This window comes from Takifugu flavidus, chromosome 20 (genome assembly GCF_003711565.1).
Source record: "Takifugu flavidus isolate HTHZ2018 chromosome 20, ASM371156v2, whole genome shotgun sequence".
NCBI lineage: Eukaryota > Metazoa > Chordata > Actinopteri > Tetraodontiformes > Tetraodontidae > Takifugu > Takifugu flavidus.
In genome coordinates, this window is record NC_079539.1 from 5,454,266 (window position 1) to 5,470,329 (window position 16,064).

The 16,064-nt window shown below is 53.5% G+C and overlaps 3 protein-coding genes across 7 annotated transcripts; all 3 read right to left on the reverse strand.

Moving 5' to 3' along the window:
- Positions 1–17: 17 nt before the first annotated feature.
- prune2 (prune homolog 2 with BCH domain) lies at positions 18–5,772 on the reverse strand. Of its 5 annotated transcripts, none has more exons than XM_057017906.1 (10): positions 5,645–5,772; positions 4,373–4,439; positions 4,098–4,329; positions 3,662–3,829; positions 3,450–3,552; positions 1,595–1,813; positions 1,136–1,234; positions 969–1,007; positions 779–835; positions 18–690 (listed from the first exon to the last, which is right to left on the reverse strand). In XM_057017906.1, exons 2-10 carry the CDS (start codon positions 4,391–4,393, stop codon positions 657–659), a joined length of 972 nt encoding a protein of 323 aa, XP_056873886.1. In that variant the 5' UTR covers positions 4,394–4,439; positions 5,645–5,772; the 3' UTR covers positions 18–656. The 5 variants fall into 5 exon arrangements, with proteins under 5 accessions (XP_056873886.1, XP_056873883.1, XP_056873885.1 ...); XM_057017903.1 differs by having other exon boundaries at positions 4,098–4,298; positions 5,645–5,766; XM_057017905.1 differs by lacking the exon at positions 5,645–5,772 and adding an exon at positions 5,275–5,590.
- A 90-nt stretch (positions 5,773–5,862) lies between these two features.
- Positions 5,863–8,880, reverse strand: LOC130516732 (guanine nucleotide-binding protein subunit alpha-11-like). Its single transcript, XM_057017901.1, has 7 exons — positions 8,403–8,880; positions 7,332–7,516; positions 7,034–7,188; positions 6,833–6,961; positions 6,621–6,750; positions 6,383–6,536; positions 5,863–6,318 (listed from the first exon to the last, which is right to left on the reverse strand). The coding sequence occupies exons 1-7, from the start codon at positions 8,521–8,523 to the stop codon at positions 6,128–6,130; spliced, it is 1,065 nt and encodes a 354-aa protein (XP_056873881.1). The 5' UTR covers positions 8,524–8,880; the 3' UTR covers positions 5,863–6,127.
- A 155-nt stretch (positions 8,881–9,035) lies between these two features.
- Positions 9,036–15,845, reverse strand: LOC130516731 (guanine nucleotide-binding protein G(q) subunit alpha-like). The gene is made up of 8 exons (XM_057017900.1): positions 15,229–15,845; positions 14,940–15,096; positions 13,160–13,344; positions 11,703–11,857; positions 11,348–11,476; positions 10,744–10,873; positions 10,403–10,556; positions 9,036–10,178 (listed from the first exon to the last, which is right to left on the reverse strand). Exons 2-8 carry the CDS (start codon positions 15,073–15,075, stop codon positions 9,988–9,990), a joined length of 1,080 nt encoding a protein of 359 aa, XP_056873880.1. The 5' UTR covers positions 15,076–15,096; positions 15,229–15,845; the 3' UTR covers positions 9,036–9,987.
- Between the last annotated feature and the right edge of the window lie 219 nt (positions 15,846–16,064).

Sequence of the window (16,064 nt, forward strand, 5' to 3'; positions counted from 1 at the left end):
TGAGCTGGACGATGGAGGACGATTAGAATCCATTTTTATTGAGTCACTGCACAATGATGGAGCCTCACGATAGAGACACACGCGAGAGGTCCATCGGTTATCTACAAGGAGACATGCAGCCACCACGCACACACACACACACACACACGCGCACGCACGCGCGCGTACGACGAGAATGTTGTGCTTCACAGGAATCCTATCATTGGCAGACACACAAAAGTTCATATTCAGCTAATCCAGCCTCGTTTTGGTGCTAAATATCTGTTTGAACTGTGTTTTTCCACATCAAATCGACGCCTGCGTTACAGAATCGCTGACCGCCGCCTCCTGACCTCTAAAGTGTGACATTATTGCTTCACTGCTTCTCATGCACGCAGCTACTGCACAGACTCTACAAATGGATTTGTGCGCGCTCTGGTGTCGACCTGCATTCTTTGCATTCTTTGCATTCTTTCCCTCTTGGCCCTCTGGCATGCAGGTGCGGAGATGCAGAAGGTGCTACAGCAGCATTAGAGGAGGATGTTTAACACCAAGTGACCACGGTTTTATCGGTGTCTAATTTACACACACACACACGCACGGACGCACTAGCAGCTTGGCAAAGAAGACACAAATTCTGAACATGGAGGTGAGCCGTTGGTTGGAGGTGTGAGGGTTTAAGAGCTGCTCGTGCCGGCCTCTTCTGCTCTGCTGCAACAACAAACAGAAAAAGCAGGCGGCAAAGTTAAAGGAGCTCGTTTCCAGGCTGGTTTTCTTGTAATTATCTGAAGGTTCTTACACGGTTCTGCCTGCTGCGGTTGTGGTTTGCTCCACCCCCAGCAGAAAACTGTTCATTCTGGAAGAAAAAGACACATTTAATCATTTAACGTTGTTATTTTGTACACTGAAAGGCTTCAGTTCCAAGATGAGAAATAAATCGCTCCGAGTCAACGTGAGCCACCGAATCCAGAAGAAGAGGTGATGCTTACTTTGAGTTCTCCGCTGCTTCCTTCAGCTCTTTGTCAAGGCTGGAGGTGAAGGTTCAAAAGACGGGATGAATATAAAGATGTTTAGACGGTATACGGTGTGTGTGTGTGTGTGTGTGTGTGGTTGGGGGGGGGGGGGGGGGGGGGGGGGGGGGCTTCAGGAGACTCACCTAATGATGCACTCTGGGATCTGGATGGATTCCATCGGGATGAGCTTCTCAAGCTCATCCAGGCTGGACACATACTTTATCTTGCTGCTGAACTTGGCACTAAAGAAAGAGTAGCACACACACACACACACACACACACACACACATGCACATTAAAACAGACAGCACAAGTGACAGCATAATAAAAGTAGCTGGCTCAGTGTCAGAGGAAGAAAGTCAGTGTTTGTTTTCCCACTCAGCAGCGTGCCAGCGACCACAAACACTAAAGTTTAGAGCCACTGACGTGACGTCGCTGATTTAACGGCTAACGTCAGCGTGCCGCCACCATCTGTGATAAACAAGGATAACTTTCACACTCGAGAGTGTGTTTATCGCAAAGTATGAATGAGCCCATCGTGAAAATCATCCTCAATCATTAGCTTATGTGTTCGGATGAAATCAATCTGTCGGATCCGCTACCTGATGAAAGGCTTGGTGATGGCGAGGACGGTCCTGATAAACCACGACGGATGCAGGATAATGAAGGATTTCAGATTCTTCCTGAGCCTCCTGTCGATCATCTGGTAGCATTTCTTCAGCCAGCCGAGGCCGGGCATTCTTCTGTGGGGGGTGGCGCCGTTCAGGTACACGATCATGTAGTCCTCCGCCACCATCAGCTCCAGCGTGCTGATGACATACCTGGACGGAGACGTGGAAGCATCTTAGGCTACCGTTCAAATCAAAGTTAAAGTTAAACTTAGTTAAATTGGCGGCTGAAGTTTCTGCACCCATAGAAAATGTAACCTGGACGCCGGCGAAGCCTTTCAGGCCCCTAAAAATGACGAGAATGGTTTGTGTTTGAAAAACCGACAGTGTTTTTCTTCAAATCCACCCTCTGATGTGGCCTTTGAGGGGCTGACACAAGCGCTGCCGCACGCTTTGAATTCTTCTGCAGCCCAGTCAGACTCTCCGACCAGCCCTCCAGAACCCGGCTCTGTGGTTCCAGCCAGCAGGAGCTCACTCGCTCCTTTCTCTCCTCCAACCCCCCCTTTCTCCTCAGTCAGCGGGCGGATTTTTTCTCCCACTTTGAAAATAAACTTGACGATATTCTCGGCCAACGTCATCGCCTCTGGAGCTCCTCTGACGCTTCTTCTGATCCGGCACGCACTCATCTCCTTCCTGACAATGGCGCTCGTGGCTACCGACCCCCCAGCCGAAGCGGACCTCAGACCATGAGCCATCTGCCGTCCAGAGCTGGACACGACACAGCTCACCTCCTTTCATGTCCGTCCAAAAGCCTCCGAGGTGCCATCTTTTCACAGAGCAGCCTGTGGCGCCACGACCACACGGCCAAGAATCGGCCGTGCCAGCGCAGCACTGCACATAGCAAAACTGCTGCGGAACGCTAACATGCTAACCATAGCGAAGCTGAGTTCAAGTGTAGAACTTTGCTTCATTTGTTCGGCTTTATTTAAAGTGTTGCATGTAAACATCTTTGGAACCTGTCATTGGAGGATTGAGGTGACGACTCTTGAGTCAGCAACGAAGCTCACTACCAGGTCCGAATTCATCAGATATAGAACCTCTGCCGTGCTTTACAGACTACTTTTAGCATGTAGGGTCGATTCCAGGCCCAACACATAAACAATAGACGCAGAGCAATGGTCGCCAGGGCAACAGTTTCATCATCAAGCATCCAGCTAGCTCGCTAGCTACAAGTAAAAGGAAAAGTGCAAAATATATTTGCATAGTCAAGAACTAGGGGGCAGGGCTGTAACTGCACAGGGGCCCTAGGGGGCGGGGCTGTAACTGCACAGGGGCCCTAGGGGGCGGGGCTGTAACTGCACAGGGGCCCCTAGGGGGCGGGGCTGTAACTGCACAGGGGCCCTAGGGGGCAAGGCTGTAACTGCACAGGGGCCCTAGGGGGCGGGGCTGTAACTGCACAGGGGCCCCTAGGGGGCGGGGCTGCAACTGCACAGGGGCCCTAGGGGGCGGGGCTGTAACTGCACAGGGGCCCTAGGGGGCGGGGCTGTAACTGCACAGGGGCAATAGTATGCTGGAGCCTCCCTGTGTCAAGGGCCCCAAGGGAACAGGGACACAGGGAGGCAAAGGCAAGGAATTCAAGGGCCCGTAATACGCTGCTTGTATTAATATAATAATAATAATCATCATCATCATCATCATCATCATAATAATAATAATAATAATAACTTATTATCCTTGTTATTATTATCATTATTATCATTATTATTATTATTATTATTATTATTATTATTATTATTATCATTATAAGAGCAGAGTACATAAAGGGAACGTTCTGTGTTGGAACACTCACAGAAAGAGGTTCTCCATGATCTCGTGGTAGTCCTCTCTGTCGCTGTCCGGCAGGAAACAGGCCGCAAACACGATGATGGCGTTCACTTGGTTGCCATAGTAACCTTGATGCAACACACAAAATCAAAGTTTATTTGCTCCGGTTCTTTCTTTTCTGTTTTACCATCCGTTTTTTCCCAGAATTCTCTGGTCTGTGGGCAGTTGGACCAGCACCTCCGTGGGAGATGACCCTCATGTAGGGTTCGATGACCTTCATGTTGATGCGGTGCTCCTGCTCTCCGATGACGACCGTCCTCCACAGCCGGACGTCCTGCCGCTCCTCCTCGGCGCCGTACGTGGGGATCGGATCACGAGGGTCGCTCCTGCTGGGCGCGCTGGGCTCTGGTACCAGACCGAACACCACACAACTGTTATTACCGGAGCGCCGGTGTGGACGCAGTAATGAGGTCAGGAGAGGCGGCGGGTCACGGCGGGTCACGGCGGGTCACGGCGGGCCAGCGCTCACTCGGGCGGCTCGATTCAATTCTCTTTTTTTTCCATTTTTGCTTTTACATCTCGGTTTTTCAAGCAGTACCAAATGTCAAAATGGGTTTCTGGGTTTTTTTTGGAGCTCCTGCACCTAAGGGGGCGGAGTCAAACGGGCACACACCTTCCCAGTCCGTCTCGTGGTCAGTGTAGTCCAGGTAGTCCCCCTCGTCCGGCGTGTCAAGCTCGTCCACGTTGATGTCGAGGTCGTCTGGCGTCTCCCCGAGGTCGTCCTCGCTCTGGTCCAGCGACAGGCTGATTCGAGGGGCGGAGAGCTTTTTACGGTGACCTGGACCTCCTTGCAGGGGTAGAGTGGTGGGCGGGGCTACAGGAGACGCCGACGCACAACAAAGGCTCTAAAAATGGTATTTTTGAGGTATGTATATTTGTGAGACTCACCGGGTCGGCTTTCACCCCCATCAGAGTTCATCTTGCTGCTCGATGCCAGGTTCATCCCTGAGAGGACCTACGGGGGGGGGGGGACAGCAGGAAAGACCATGAAGGAAGAGTTGGACCATCGGAAACTAACGGAGGAGCGAAAGTTAGCATCAGCGCCTCTACACAGATGAGAGCAGATTCATAGAGAACACATGTGTGGGGGGGGCTGATGTTGATGCGGGCCTGGGATGGGGGGGGGGCTGATGTTGATGCGGGCCTGGGATGGGGGGGGGGCTGATCCAGGATGGAACGGAATGATTTCCATCTGTTCTGATGTTCTAAAGCGTTTCGCAATCAAGGAGTGGAACGGGAGCGACGGGGGGGGGGGGGGGGGGGGGGGGGGGCTGAAGACAAAGATCTCCGGGTTGAAAGGTCAACCTCCTCCAGGAATAATCTTTCAAACTGAGAACCGGGGAGGGACCACGGAGGGGGTGGAGGTTGATGGTGGTGGGGGGAAGGGGGGTATTACATCACAGCAGGCTCACTCCCCCCCCCCCTCCCCCCTGGCAGAGGCAGGTCACATGACCAGGCAGGGATGCAAATGAAGGGAAAGGTTTGTGGTTCTCTATTCCCAGCGTGGAGGAGAATAAAGAAGAACAATAAAGATGCAGCCGAAGCGGTGGGGGGGCCCGATGACGGCCCCCCCCAAGACACAAACAGCATCAGACCGGGAACCTTCGGCTCCACAGGAGGAAGCGGATCGTCCTGCGTCCTGGACGCTGAGCTGCGTGTCCACATCGCAGCGCCGATGACAGCAGCCCCTCCCTCAGCCTCCGCTTCCTGTCTGGTGACGGGCAGTGAAACACAGCCCCCCCCCACCTGCTCTCTTTCCTCCTTTCTATTCTCCCCACCCGTCTACTCACCGCTGCTGGGGGCTCAGGCTCCGCTGCTGCTCCGTCCTGGCTGAGCTCAGAACATGGACGCGTCCTCAGAGTTCCCTGCCTGCTTCCCTGCCTCCAGCCTCTCCGAGGAGATGCTCAGCTCACAGCTTCCACCATCTTTGTGGTCATGTGACCTGGGCCGTTACCATATAAGGCGGATGGCCTGCTGTAGCAGCTCTCTGCCACAGAGCCCGCTGTGGCGGCGCAGCTGAACGAGGAGGGTGTGTGTGTGTGTGTGTGTGTGTGTGTGAGATTACCACGCATGCATTAGCATTCTGTTCTAGCGTTCTAAAGCGATCCGGCAGCATAACAACAATAATAATAAAGCGAACGGCGGCAGAGCGTCGTTAACCTGCGTCGTGGCTGAAATCAGCAGCGCCGCTCCCGTCTGTGCAAACGGACCCGGCTCCCTTTTGATCTCACCACCGACAGCGGTCCAGGCAGAGTCCAGCCCGTCAGCGCTCCACGCGGCGGCGACGGCGGCCGTTTATTCGGTGCAAAGGTCGCGGCCGCGCCTGGAGACGCCTCCAGAAGGTTAATCAGTTCCGGGACGGTAAGAATGATGCATGATGGAACTGAAAGTCTTTATTGAACAGTTCAGTGTGAGGAGATAAGAGCGAGCCGCGATCTCGGCTGGCTGGATCAGAGCTTCTAAAAGGATGTTGCCAGTTACATCAAAGCAGGTGGGAATCTCAGCAGACACCATTCTTGGAGGACGCCGCCAAACCAGTTTGACACCAGTGATTACCGGTGTGCCGAGCCTGAATAGATGTGATGGTAACAGCAGGCCCACCAAAATCATCAGCGCGGGCAGGAAAGCGTCCGTGTTTCCTCCTCATTGGATGTTGAAGTCTCTCAGGTGCTCCCTGAACAGCGTGTCCTTCACGGCCTTGAACACCACCTTGATGTTCTTGGTGTCGGTGGCGCAGGTGAAGTGGGAGTAGAGCGGCTTGTGGCTCTGCCTGTGCTGGGCCCTGTAGAGCTGCAGGATGAACTCTTTGGCCGAGTCGGCGTCCCCGCGAGGTCCTGTGGGTGGGGGGGGAGTTACAGCCTTCGGTTCTCATGGGAGGGGAGGAGTCACGTGACTTACCTCTGTAGGCGGGAAAGTAAGTGGCCAGGTGAGACTGAGCGATCTTCTCCTCCAGCAAGTCGGTTTTGTTCAGGAAGAGGATGATGGAGGAGTCCTGGAACCAGGAGTAGGACAGGATGGTCTTGAACAAGGCCAGACTCTCGCTCAGCCGATTCTGCGGAAGAGGACAGGACACCTGTGAGCGGCGGCGCCCGCCTCAGCCCCGAGTCCCCAAACAGGGCCCTGCTTTAGTCCTCACGTCGCTCTCGCTCTCGTAGAGGACCTGGTCGTACTCGCTGACCGCCGCCAGGAATATGATGGAGGTGACGTTGTCGAAACAGTGGATCCACTTCCTCCTCTCGGAGCGCTGGCCGCCCACATCCACCATCCTGAGGACAACACAACTCCACCCGTCTCTCGTGCGTTCTGCCTCCGAGATTTGAGCTGTATTCAATGTTCTGCCGATCATACCTGAAGATTACTTTGGAAAGGTCGAAGGGGTACTCTATGATGCCCGTGGTGGGGACCCTGACCCTCAGGACGTCCTGCAGGGTGGGCACGTACGACGCGGCCGTGATCCTGTCCAAGTCGTCCAGGTAACTGGAAGGTTGACGAGACTTTAATACACCGGCTCTACGCTCGAATGAATGAGCCGAAATGGGAAAGTCTCACTATTTGGCAGAGTCAGACAACTGGAACTCCCTCCTGCGGTCGTAGCAGCTTTGGACCCCGCGGTCGCTCCACACTTGCCTGATGGCGTCCACCTGCCAGGCTTCCAACGTGGAAACGCGCTGTGCATCCACCCGGATCAGCTTCTCCGCGTGGCTCTGAAACACATTTACAAACCATCTGTCTTCATCTCTGAGACCTGAGACAAGCTAGCATACCTGCGCTAGGCTAACACGGCAGGAGTTAGCATCACACAGTTCTGAGGCTATCGGGCCTCTTTTATGTACACACAAGTTCTCACAATGTTCTGTTCATCGCTGTAGTCGATGCGGAGAGTTTTTATGGCGTAGACCAGCGCCTGGATGGCGGTGACGATGTTCTGAAACACCAGGCGGGTGAAGCCCCTCCTGTCGGCCTCGCTGTATCCAGTCCCGTGGATGATCCTCATCTGTTTGATAAAAGTGCTCTTCCCACTTTCACCGGTGCCTGCAGGTAAATCAGATCACGAAGAGGATGGAAAAAACACATGACCTCAGCATTTATCTCCATATTAGCTTCCAGCGTTTCGATCGCCACAGACCGTTTACTAATACGCCTGCTATAAATCTGCAGGTGCTGCATTATCCACGCTCATAAGCTGCTCCGCACGTAAACAGCATTAATAAATGATAAATATACTAAATAATTCATGCGAAAGGGGAGTAACATATTTAACGTTGGCATTATGTTCTCAAATGTTTGTGCGGGTCCAGGCTAATTTGTTAAGAAAAGCCAAAGGAAGCTCAGGAGTGAAGCGTTTCCCACTCCCAGGTTATAAATTACTCTGGATAAACCTGCCAACCTTTACCCAGGCAGCCTGTTCACTCCCCCCGTGTCCATCTTTTTTCCAAGATAATCAACTTGATGCATTACCTGACTGTGCTGTTAAACTAACTAGGCAAACATGAACACATGAAAGCATGACTCAGCAGCAAGACGATGGACAAAGGTTGACTGGGAGGTTTGTTGTCTGCTTCGACACGCTCTGCCCCCCCACTTCAATCCTTATCATCAGAACGAGAGCGGCAACAGCGCGTTATTGATAAGGAGGCCGGAGGAAACATGGCCGCCGGACCACCGTCGCCCATCAAAGCGTCGCGGGTCTCAAATCTGGGAACGCAAACGTCGGCGCGCCCACAAAATCCGCCGCCACTGAGAGGCAGCACCACTTCTAGTTGTTTTCCAGCCCACATGGTTGACTGTGTCCGCCTCTGCTGTCGCCAGGCAACACCTCTGATTAGCTTTGAGCAGTTTTGATGTGAGCACGGCTGAGGATCTTTAGCGTAGCTGGACAGGCGAGTGCACAGGTAGCCGTCAATGATTCAACCCTCACCCAGGAGCAGGAGCTTGAACTCCCTCTGGGAGTTCCTCTTGTCGCGCTGGAGCTGCCTCTCTATCTCCTTGTGGATCCTCCTCTTCTCCGCGTCCTCGCTGGACAGGCAGCACTCCTCCATGGTGGCGCCGGACGCCCTCGCTGGCTGACGGGGAGAGGCAGAGCGGTGGCTGGAGGTGCGACTCACAGGCGCGTTGCGTTCATTCTTCCTCCTGTGGGATCCAGCTCAGGTGCATTCCACATTCCGGCGGAGGCGGGCTGATGGGCAGTCCCTGATTACAGGTGCAAGATCCCGGGTTCAGCTCACACAGCGGCGGCCGCTACAGTAGCCTAGACAGGACAAACAAGCTCGGAGAGGTTATTTACCTTTCTGTTCTTTTATTTATTAGTTGACTAAATCAGGAAGCGAGCGACCACAGACCACAGGCAACGAGGAAGTGGGAAGTAGGTCAACAGACCAAAGCCGATCTCAGAACTAAGCCCTGAGGCACACCGCACGAGGAACTGCAATTTCCTGGTTCAGATATCCCCACCCACCGCCTCGCACCAGCAAACCCAGGCTAAGGGTGGCGGCTGCTAGCAGGAGCGCTGCAGCGCTAACCTTTGAGACGCTGAGATAAAAAAGCAAGGACGTGAAAACCATCCGTTTATTTCTCCACTCACATAAAAGCCAGCATCAGGATATCGCAGCAGAGGTGAAGGATTGTGACTCAAAACAACAACAACTCATTCAAATCAGGCGGTAATTATTAGTAGGAGTCAGGTCGTGTAAACATCATCAGCGTGGATTCATTCATTAAGGTTTTATTCGTGCATCCGACATCTCTGGAGAGGAGATGAATCCAGATGAGCAGAAAAAGCTCCTGTTGAGCACCTCGGGGGGGGCCTGGCGCCACTCAGCGCTTCAGCAGTTAGCATTTCAACCCCGACCTTGAGGCTAGCAAACATTTTAAAAAAAGAAAAAAGTACCGCGTCGTATTTACAATCGGATAAATAATCGGACGACTTCTACTTTACATAGAAAATAAAACTGTCAAACGGTCGATCCTGCTGTTTTAAATTAAGGACAACAGAATGCTGGCGCAGCAGAATCGAAAAGAATTCCCTTTGAAATTTGCATCCCGTCGCTCGTGAAGGCGCTGCCCCAGTGTCCCGTCGCAGGCACATACGGGACGCGTTCCGAGTCGGGAAAAAGGACCGCGGACGGCGCCGAGGAACACACAAAACATCAAAACACACAAAACTGACACGTGTGCCGTAGTGTTAACTGTGGCTTGTTTTCCTTGAAGGCACGAGTGCGTTTCAAATAATGGTGCGGCGTCGGGGGAAGCGGGGAATCCCGAGGACATTGAAGGCCTCACGTGTGGCTTTCATGGCCACGGGAATGTTCGTTTCCATTCCACACGCGTGCGTGTGACATGGTCCACGGAGTCTTTGCTAAAGCAGCACTTTGATGTTGAAGACGAGCACACGGCGGTGCGGGGGGGGGGGGGGGGGACGCCACGGACGCTGTCCTCGCCGTCCCGCTGCTGTGGGGACGCCAGCTGTGCAAAGCCTATCGAATTGACCGCCGCCGCCCCCCGCCTCAAACCAAGTTGTGGATTTCCAGGTTCCCCTGGAGGATGTGGTCCTTCACGGCGTGGAAGACAAACCGGATGTTGTCGGTGTCGGTGGCGCAGGTGAAGTGAGAGTAGATTATCTTCTTCTCGTTGGGGTTGAGGCTGGAGAACGCGTCCAGGATGAAGGACTTGGCCGCATCGGCGTCCTGCCGGGGACCTGCAGGAGAAGACGAGCCGAACAGTTGCACAACCGTCAGTTAGGCGACGCAATAGTTGGATTGTGCAACTTTTGAAAGGGGGAAATAACAGCATTTCTGCACCGAGCAGCCAGAAAAACTGCCCTGAGAGGAGACGGGAACCAGCTTTGGGGCCTGCAGGGGGAGTTTTCTGGCTGTTGTGCAGCCCACCACTGGGTGGTAGTGTTCCCTTCTGCCCACTCACCGTCAAAATCAGGGAAGTAGTCGCCCAAGTGTGAGTACATGACTTTCTCCTTCAGCAGGTCGATCTTGTTGAGGAACAAGATGACGGAGGTGCGTTTGAACCACTGGTAGGTGATGATGGTCTGGAACAGCGCCATGCTCTCCTCCATCCGGTTCTTTGGGGAAAAGGGGAGAAAGAGGAGTTATATTTGTCTTCGAGCACAATAAGGCAGCGAGTGGGCTGTGCGGAAGAGAGCGACTAAAGAGCTCCCCCTGCAGGCCAAGCCTGGGTACTGCTGCCATGAACAGAGGAGGTGGAGGAGGAGGTGTTCTGTTCCAGACCATAAAATCAGGTATAATCACCTCGTAGTCGGACTCAACAAGGACCTGGTCGTACTCGCTGAGCGCCACAAGGAACATGATGGAAGTGACGTTCTGGAAACAGTGGATCCACTTCCTCCTCTCCGAACGCTGGCCGCCCACGTCCACCATCCTACGGCCACAGCAGCCATTAATCACCGTCGTCTTTACGCTCTTTATTAGCAGAGCTCATACACAGGTTTGCTACAATTCTGTTCAAAGTACCTCAATAAACCAACAAAACTTTAGAAATAAACAGGCAAAATATGAGTGTCGGGTGACTGATTGCTAAACGAGCTCCAGATGTGGTCAAATGGGGCTAATGAGGCTAACGAGACATAATTGCTTCCAAATTACGTCTGCACTTCCACAGCGAGACCGGCACAGGAAGAGAAAAGAGTCTGCAGGCAGGCGCAGAGTTCAGGGAAGTGGGGCTGCTCTAATGTTGCCTTCAGAGCCACACGTGAGCGACGCTAACTGTTAGCATGCTAACGCTGGGCGGCAAAGCGGAAATGCCCCAGTGTGGCAAGCGCTGCGTTTAGCTGCAATCCGCCCGAAGAGGAAGGAGCGCATCTGCAGTCTGGCGGCGCGGCCGCCTCGGGCTGACCTGATCACCACGTTCTCCAGGTGGAAGGGGTACTCGATGATGCCCGTGGTGGGAACCCTGACCCTCAGGACGTCCTGCTGGCTTGGCAGATAATTAGCAGCGGCGATCCGGTCCAATTCGTTCAGGTAGCTACGAATAAAAACAGACAGATCAGGCGGAATGCCTGAGGCTACATAGAATTCCGGGATGCTTTAGGTCGCAGTCGTTCATCAGGACACGTCCCGGCTTATTTATAAAGCTTTTGTCAACAGTTTTAAATGGGACGAGAACTGAATGTGAAGCTTGGAGTGCGTTAAACAGAAAGTGACAGATTAAGCGGGTGGAACGCTGCGAGGCGGTTTCTGTTAACACTCACTATTTGGCCGAGTCTGACAGCTGGTATTCCCTCCTCCGAATGTAGCATTCCTGAATCCCCGGATCGCTCCACAAGCTCCTGATGGCCTCCACACAGGGATTGGTTAATTTGGTGACCTTCTCCACCTCGACGGCGCTGACCAGGGCCGCGTTCGCCTGCGGAGCGGGAGGAGTCGGCGTCACATTTGTGTTCTTGGAATTCCATTTCTCTGTCTCGCCCTCTCTGCGCCTTTTCCATTTCTGCTCTAATTAACGATAAATAATTCAGAGGCTGCGGAGAGGCAAACGTCCGCCGGATCATTTACGCATCGATATCCTAGAAGAGCTGTTTGCTGAGTCATAATAACTCACTGCTTTTTCTTTGTTGCCAATTGGAATTTTTGTTACCAAATCTGGTAGAAAAAAAAAAAATCCTCAGAAGAGCTTCAGAGGCTTCCTGTCCTTTGAGGAAGACGCCGGCTCCTCGCGAGCCGCCGCCTCTCCGCGCGTCGTCTAAAATCCATTTTTACGGCTCCCTCTCCACCGCTTTCATGCCCAAATTCTGCTGTTTGGAGGCGAGACGGAGGAAGTTTAAAGGGGATCTGCTGAAACTGCTGCCTGTCGGCCTGATTCATCCTCTGTCTTCACTCCTGGATTCAGTCTGTCAGCTCTTTTTTTTGGCTCAAATGGGCAAAAGAAGGATTTCCTAATGGCAGCAGCTAGAAATCTGACCCGCAACAACAACAACAACAACGCCACTCGAGCTAATTACATTTGCTTTGAACAGGAAGTGGGGCTAGCTTGCTGGGATGCTAATAAGCGCTGATTACGCAAGAGCAGCGCCACAACCTTTGTTCCATGAACAACACACCTTCTTAATCCACAAGCACAATGACTCAGTTCAGGACACGACTGTGGATCCCTGGGAATTCCCAGGTTGTGCGTGAAGACGGGCCTTAATGGAGCGACGGGGCGCTATCAGACCGACCTCTGCTGGCACAAGCCGGAACCAACCGGGTCTTGCTCACAGGTTCAGCGCGTGACATCTTATTCCACGTCCGCTGAGATCACGTAAAGAACATCGTCACCGCGGAATCCAAAACATCTGACTGACGCTGTCAAACTTCCGGACGGGCCAGAGCTGCCTTGGACCCGAGCGGGATGATTTACGGATCCAGAAGGAGCCACTGAGGGCACCACAAAGACGAACAATAAATATAATGACAATCCCCCCCCAGGCACCCCCCCAACCCGGTTCTGCACTTGCAAGACAGAACCTTCTTAGCTTTAGCAGCATATTTGTGTGATGAATCCACTCCCAGCCCTGGAATGACAGGGATAGATTCTGCTGTGATAAATGGGAGGTTCTGGCCGACCTGTCCTTACATGCCTGCAGGATACCATCATTATCCGCTTCCCATAAATAGACGAAACTCTCCCGGGGGGGGGGGATTGCAAAAACGCTGGTGCGAGTTTTACCTTGTTGCTCTCGTACTTGTAGGGGATCTGCAGCGCGCTCATGGCCTGGACCATGGCCTGCACGGCCGTGACGATGTTCTGGTAGACCAGCCGGGTGAAGCCCCGCTTGTCCTCGTCAGAGTAGCCCCGTCCGTGGATGATCCGCATCTGCTTGATGAAGGTGCTCTTCCCGCTCTCGCCGGTTCCTGACACGCAGATCAGGGTTTATTAATCAGCCCAACCCCCCGCCCACCTGCTGTTACTGTAGGGAGGTGTTAGCTAACAGTGCTAGCAACGGCAGCCGATCGGAGGCCCTTTTACTTTTCCAGTCCTAACCGGAGCGCAGCGACGTCATTCCCGACTCCCCACTTCTGAGGAAGTAGGAAGGCGGATTTTTCTCGGCATTCTTTGGCCACCTTTTCCACACGGAGGAACACTTAGCAGCATTAAAAACACCGGCGATGAGAATTTATCAGCTCTTGCTATCTGATTGCTCACTGGCGGATGTGAGCGGCACCCAGGCCGACCACGCCGTAACGGTAGCGAATCCATTAGGGAAGTTATGTAATAACCACTGTCATTGTACATTAAATAAACCCCACGGTGGCGGCCATGACCAAATCCTCGCTGTTGAAACCTTTGGATCTACTTTGCTGGAGATTGTGCTAAGCTAAGCTCTGACACGGGCCAAACGATCCTCGCTCAATGATATCGGACTCCTCCTCGGCCACCACAGGTCCCCCGGTACCATCGGGCCAAGGTGCTGGTTTGCCCTCGCGCTCGCCTGCAGTCCCAAAATCAAAAGCAACACGTTCGTACTTCTGTTACGCAATCCTGGACCTCGGCGCCGTGCTCTGGGTTTTATCGGCTCCTCAGACCCTGTGGCTCTCGTGTTTATCCTCCCGGTCCAGCTGCATAAACAGCTCTTTGTCATCTCGCTGCCCCAGCGGCTGACAGGGCCTGGACCAGAGGACGGCGAGGCCTTTCTAAAGACGCCCGAGGGCAGATGGACCGGCGCTTGGTCCAGAATCTGCTCCCGGGACCGCTGCCGGTTTTACGAAAAAACGGACGTTCTCTTTGATCTGATGGGTCTTTCGCTTTGATCCGTCGGGACCTTTTCTTTCATCTGCTGGCTCAGACTTCACAAGCCGCAGAAGGTCCGGTCCTTAAGGAGAACCATCCTGGCAGCCAATCCAGGGAACCGAACCGGCCACGGACGCTCAAAGGTCGTCTGAGTCAATGAGAACCCATTAAAAGGTTGGCGGCACCTACAAACACGTTGCTGTCACAGTGGAACCGCTCAAGCAGCTCGCTTGGACCCAAAACTGCCTTTGACCAGTTCTGACTGATACACTTGAACGTTCCTGTCGGCGGCTCCATCAGAATCTTCTTCTACGCGTGTATAAAGTGATAATAACAACAAAATAACCTATAATGTGCTCCCAAAGAGGCCGACCTCATGGGCTTAAAGTACTTTAATGGATAATCAATACTTTCCTACATTATGGAGAGTACTGGGGCACTACGGGGGCACTGCTGGGGCACTACTGGGGCACTACTGGGGCAATACTGGCCACAGCTTCTCAGCGCTGGTGATAAATCGATCGCTTTCCAATCCACTTAAGAGAATGATTTATTCCTGACTTGACAACAAGTGTGGGGACAACAACGCACTTAAGGCAGCGTAACTTTAAAAAACGAACCCTCTTCCAGCTACTATGGGGCAGCTATCTGCCCCCTCTCTGGTGGAGGGGCAGCTATCTGCCCCCTCTCTGTTGGGGGGCACCGGGGCCAGTCTCACCGAGCAGCAGCAGCTTGTATTCGCGGCGGAACTTCCTCTTGTCCCGGCGGAGCTGCCTCTCGATCTCGTCGTTGATCCTCCGAGCCTCCTTGGCCTCCGGGCTGAGGCAGCAGGCCCCCGCGAAGCTCAGCGTCATCGCCCCCGGACACCGGCGCTCCTTCACGGCGGAGACACACACAGAGCCTCGGTCATCGGGCACCGCGGGGGCCCCTCGGTGCTGGGCGAGAGTCACCACCGAGAACCACAGCACTCATTTAAAAGACTTTTTCGGGGTGGTGGGGGTTCTCACCTGAAAAGAGGAAACGAAGTTTGAGTCACTTCGGCGGGGGGGAGACGGTCCAGGCTTCAGCCCCGCTCGGCTCCGGGCGTGGTGGGACGAAGATGGCGGAGTTTGACGGTGAAACTTTTAGCAAAAAATAAAAGTAGTAATCCCGCAACCGAAGGCGAACGCTGTCCAGAGGGGGGCCGAGGTGTTGTGATCGCGGGCTGGCGTGCAGCTCCTTCCTTCCTTGCTCCCTTCCTTCCTCCCTTCCTGGCTGGCTGGATGTCTCCGGGTGGAGGCGGCTCGGACCATGTGACGGCCGCTGGGGGCCGAGCTCTGATGGGAAGCCGTTTGTGTTTATTACAGGACGGGAACTAATATCCGGTGGTAACTCGCAAACCCAGGATGGATGTGACAGGACGCACGGCTTCCAGAGCTCATCGGTTCTTGGGAATGAATAAAATAGGGTTAAAAACTCCACGCGCGGCCTTAAGATTACTAGACCTCATTCTGGTGAAAGTGAAAGTTGGCAGACTTCCCTTTATTCTGGCTTCCTCTTCGTTTTAGCCGAGTTATGGCTACTTGTCTGTCATTTACTAGCTCAAACTTTAAATCTGCAGACCTACTCGTGCCGTTAGTTGACGGGGGTAGAAACATCAGGCGTTTGGGCCGCTGGCTGCAGCCCTGGGGCAACATCCTCTGGTATCCGATTACAACAGCTTTAGGTCGCTTTAGGTCATTTTCTCCCTAATAAATCTCCTCTTGTAGACCAGCTCAGGTCTCTCAGGCTTTCAATCATTCCAACGTGTGCCTCCTGGCGCCATGATCCATGGTGACCCTGTCCCTCCAGAGTCATCGAGGGC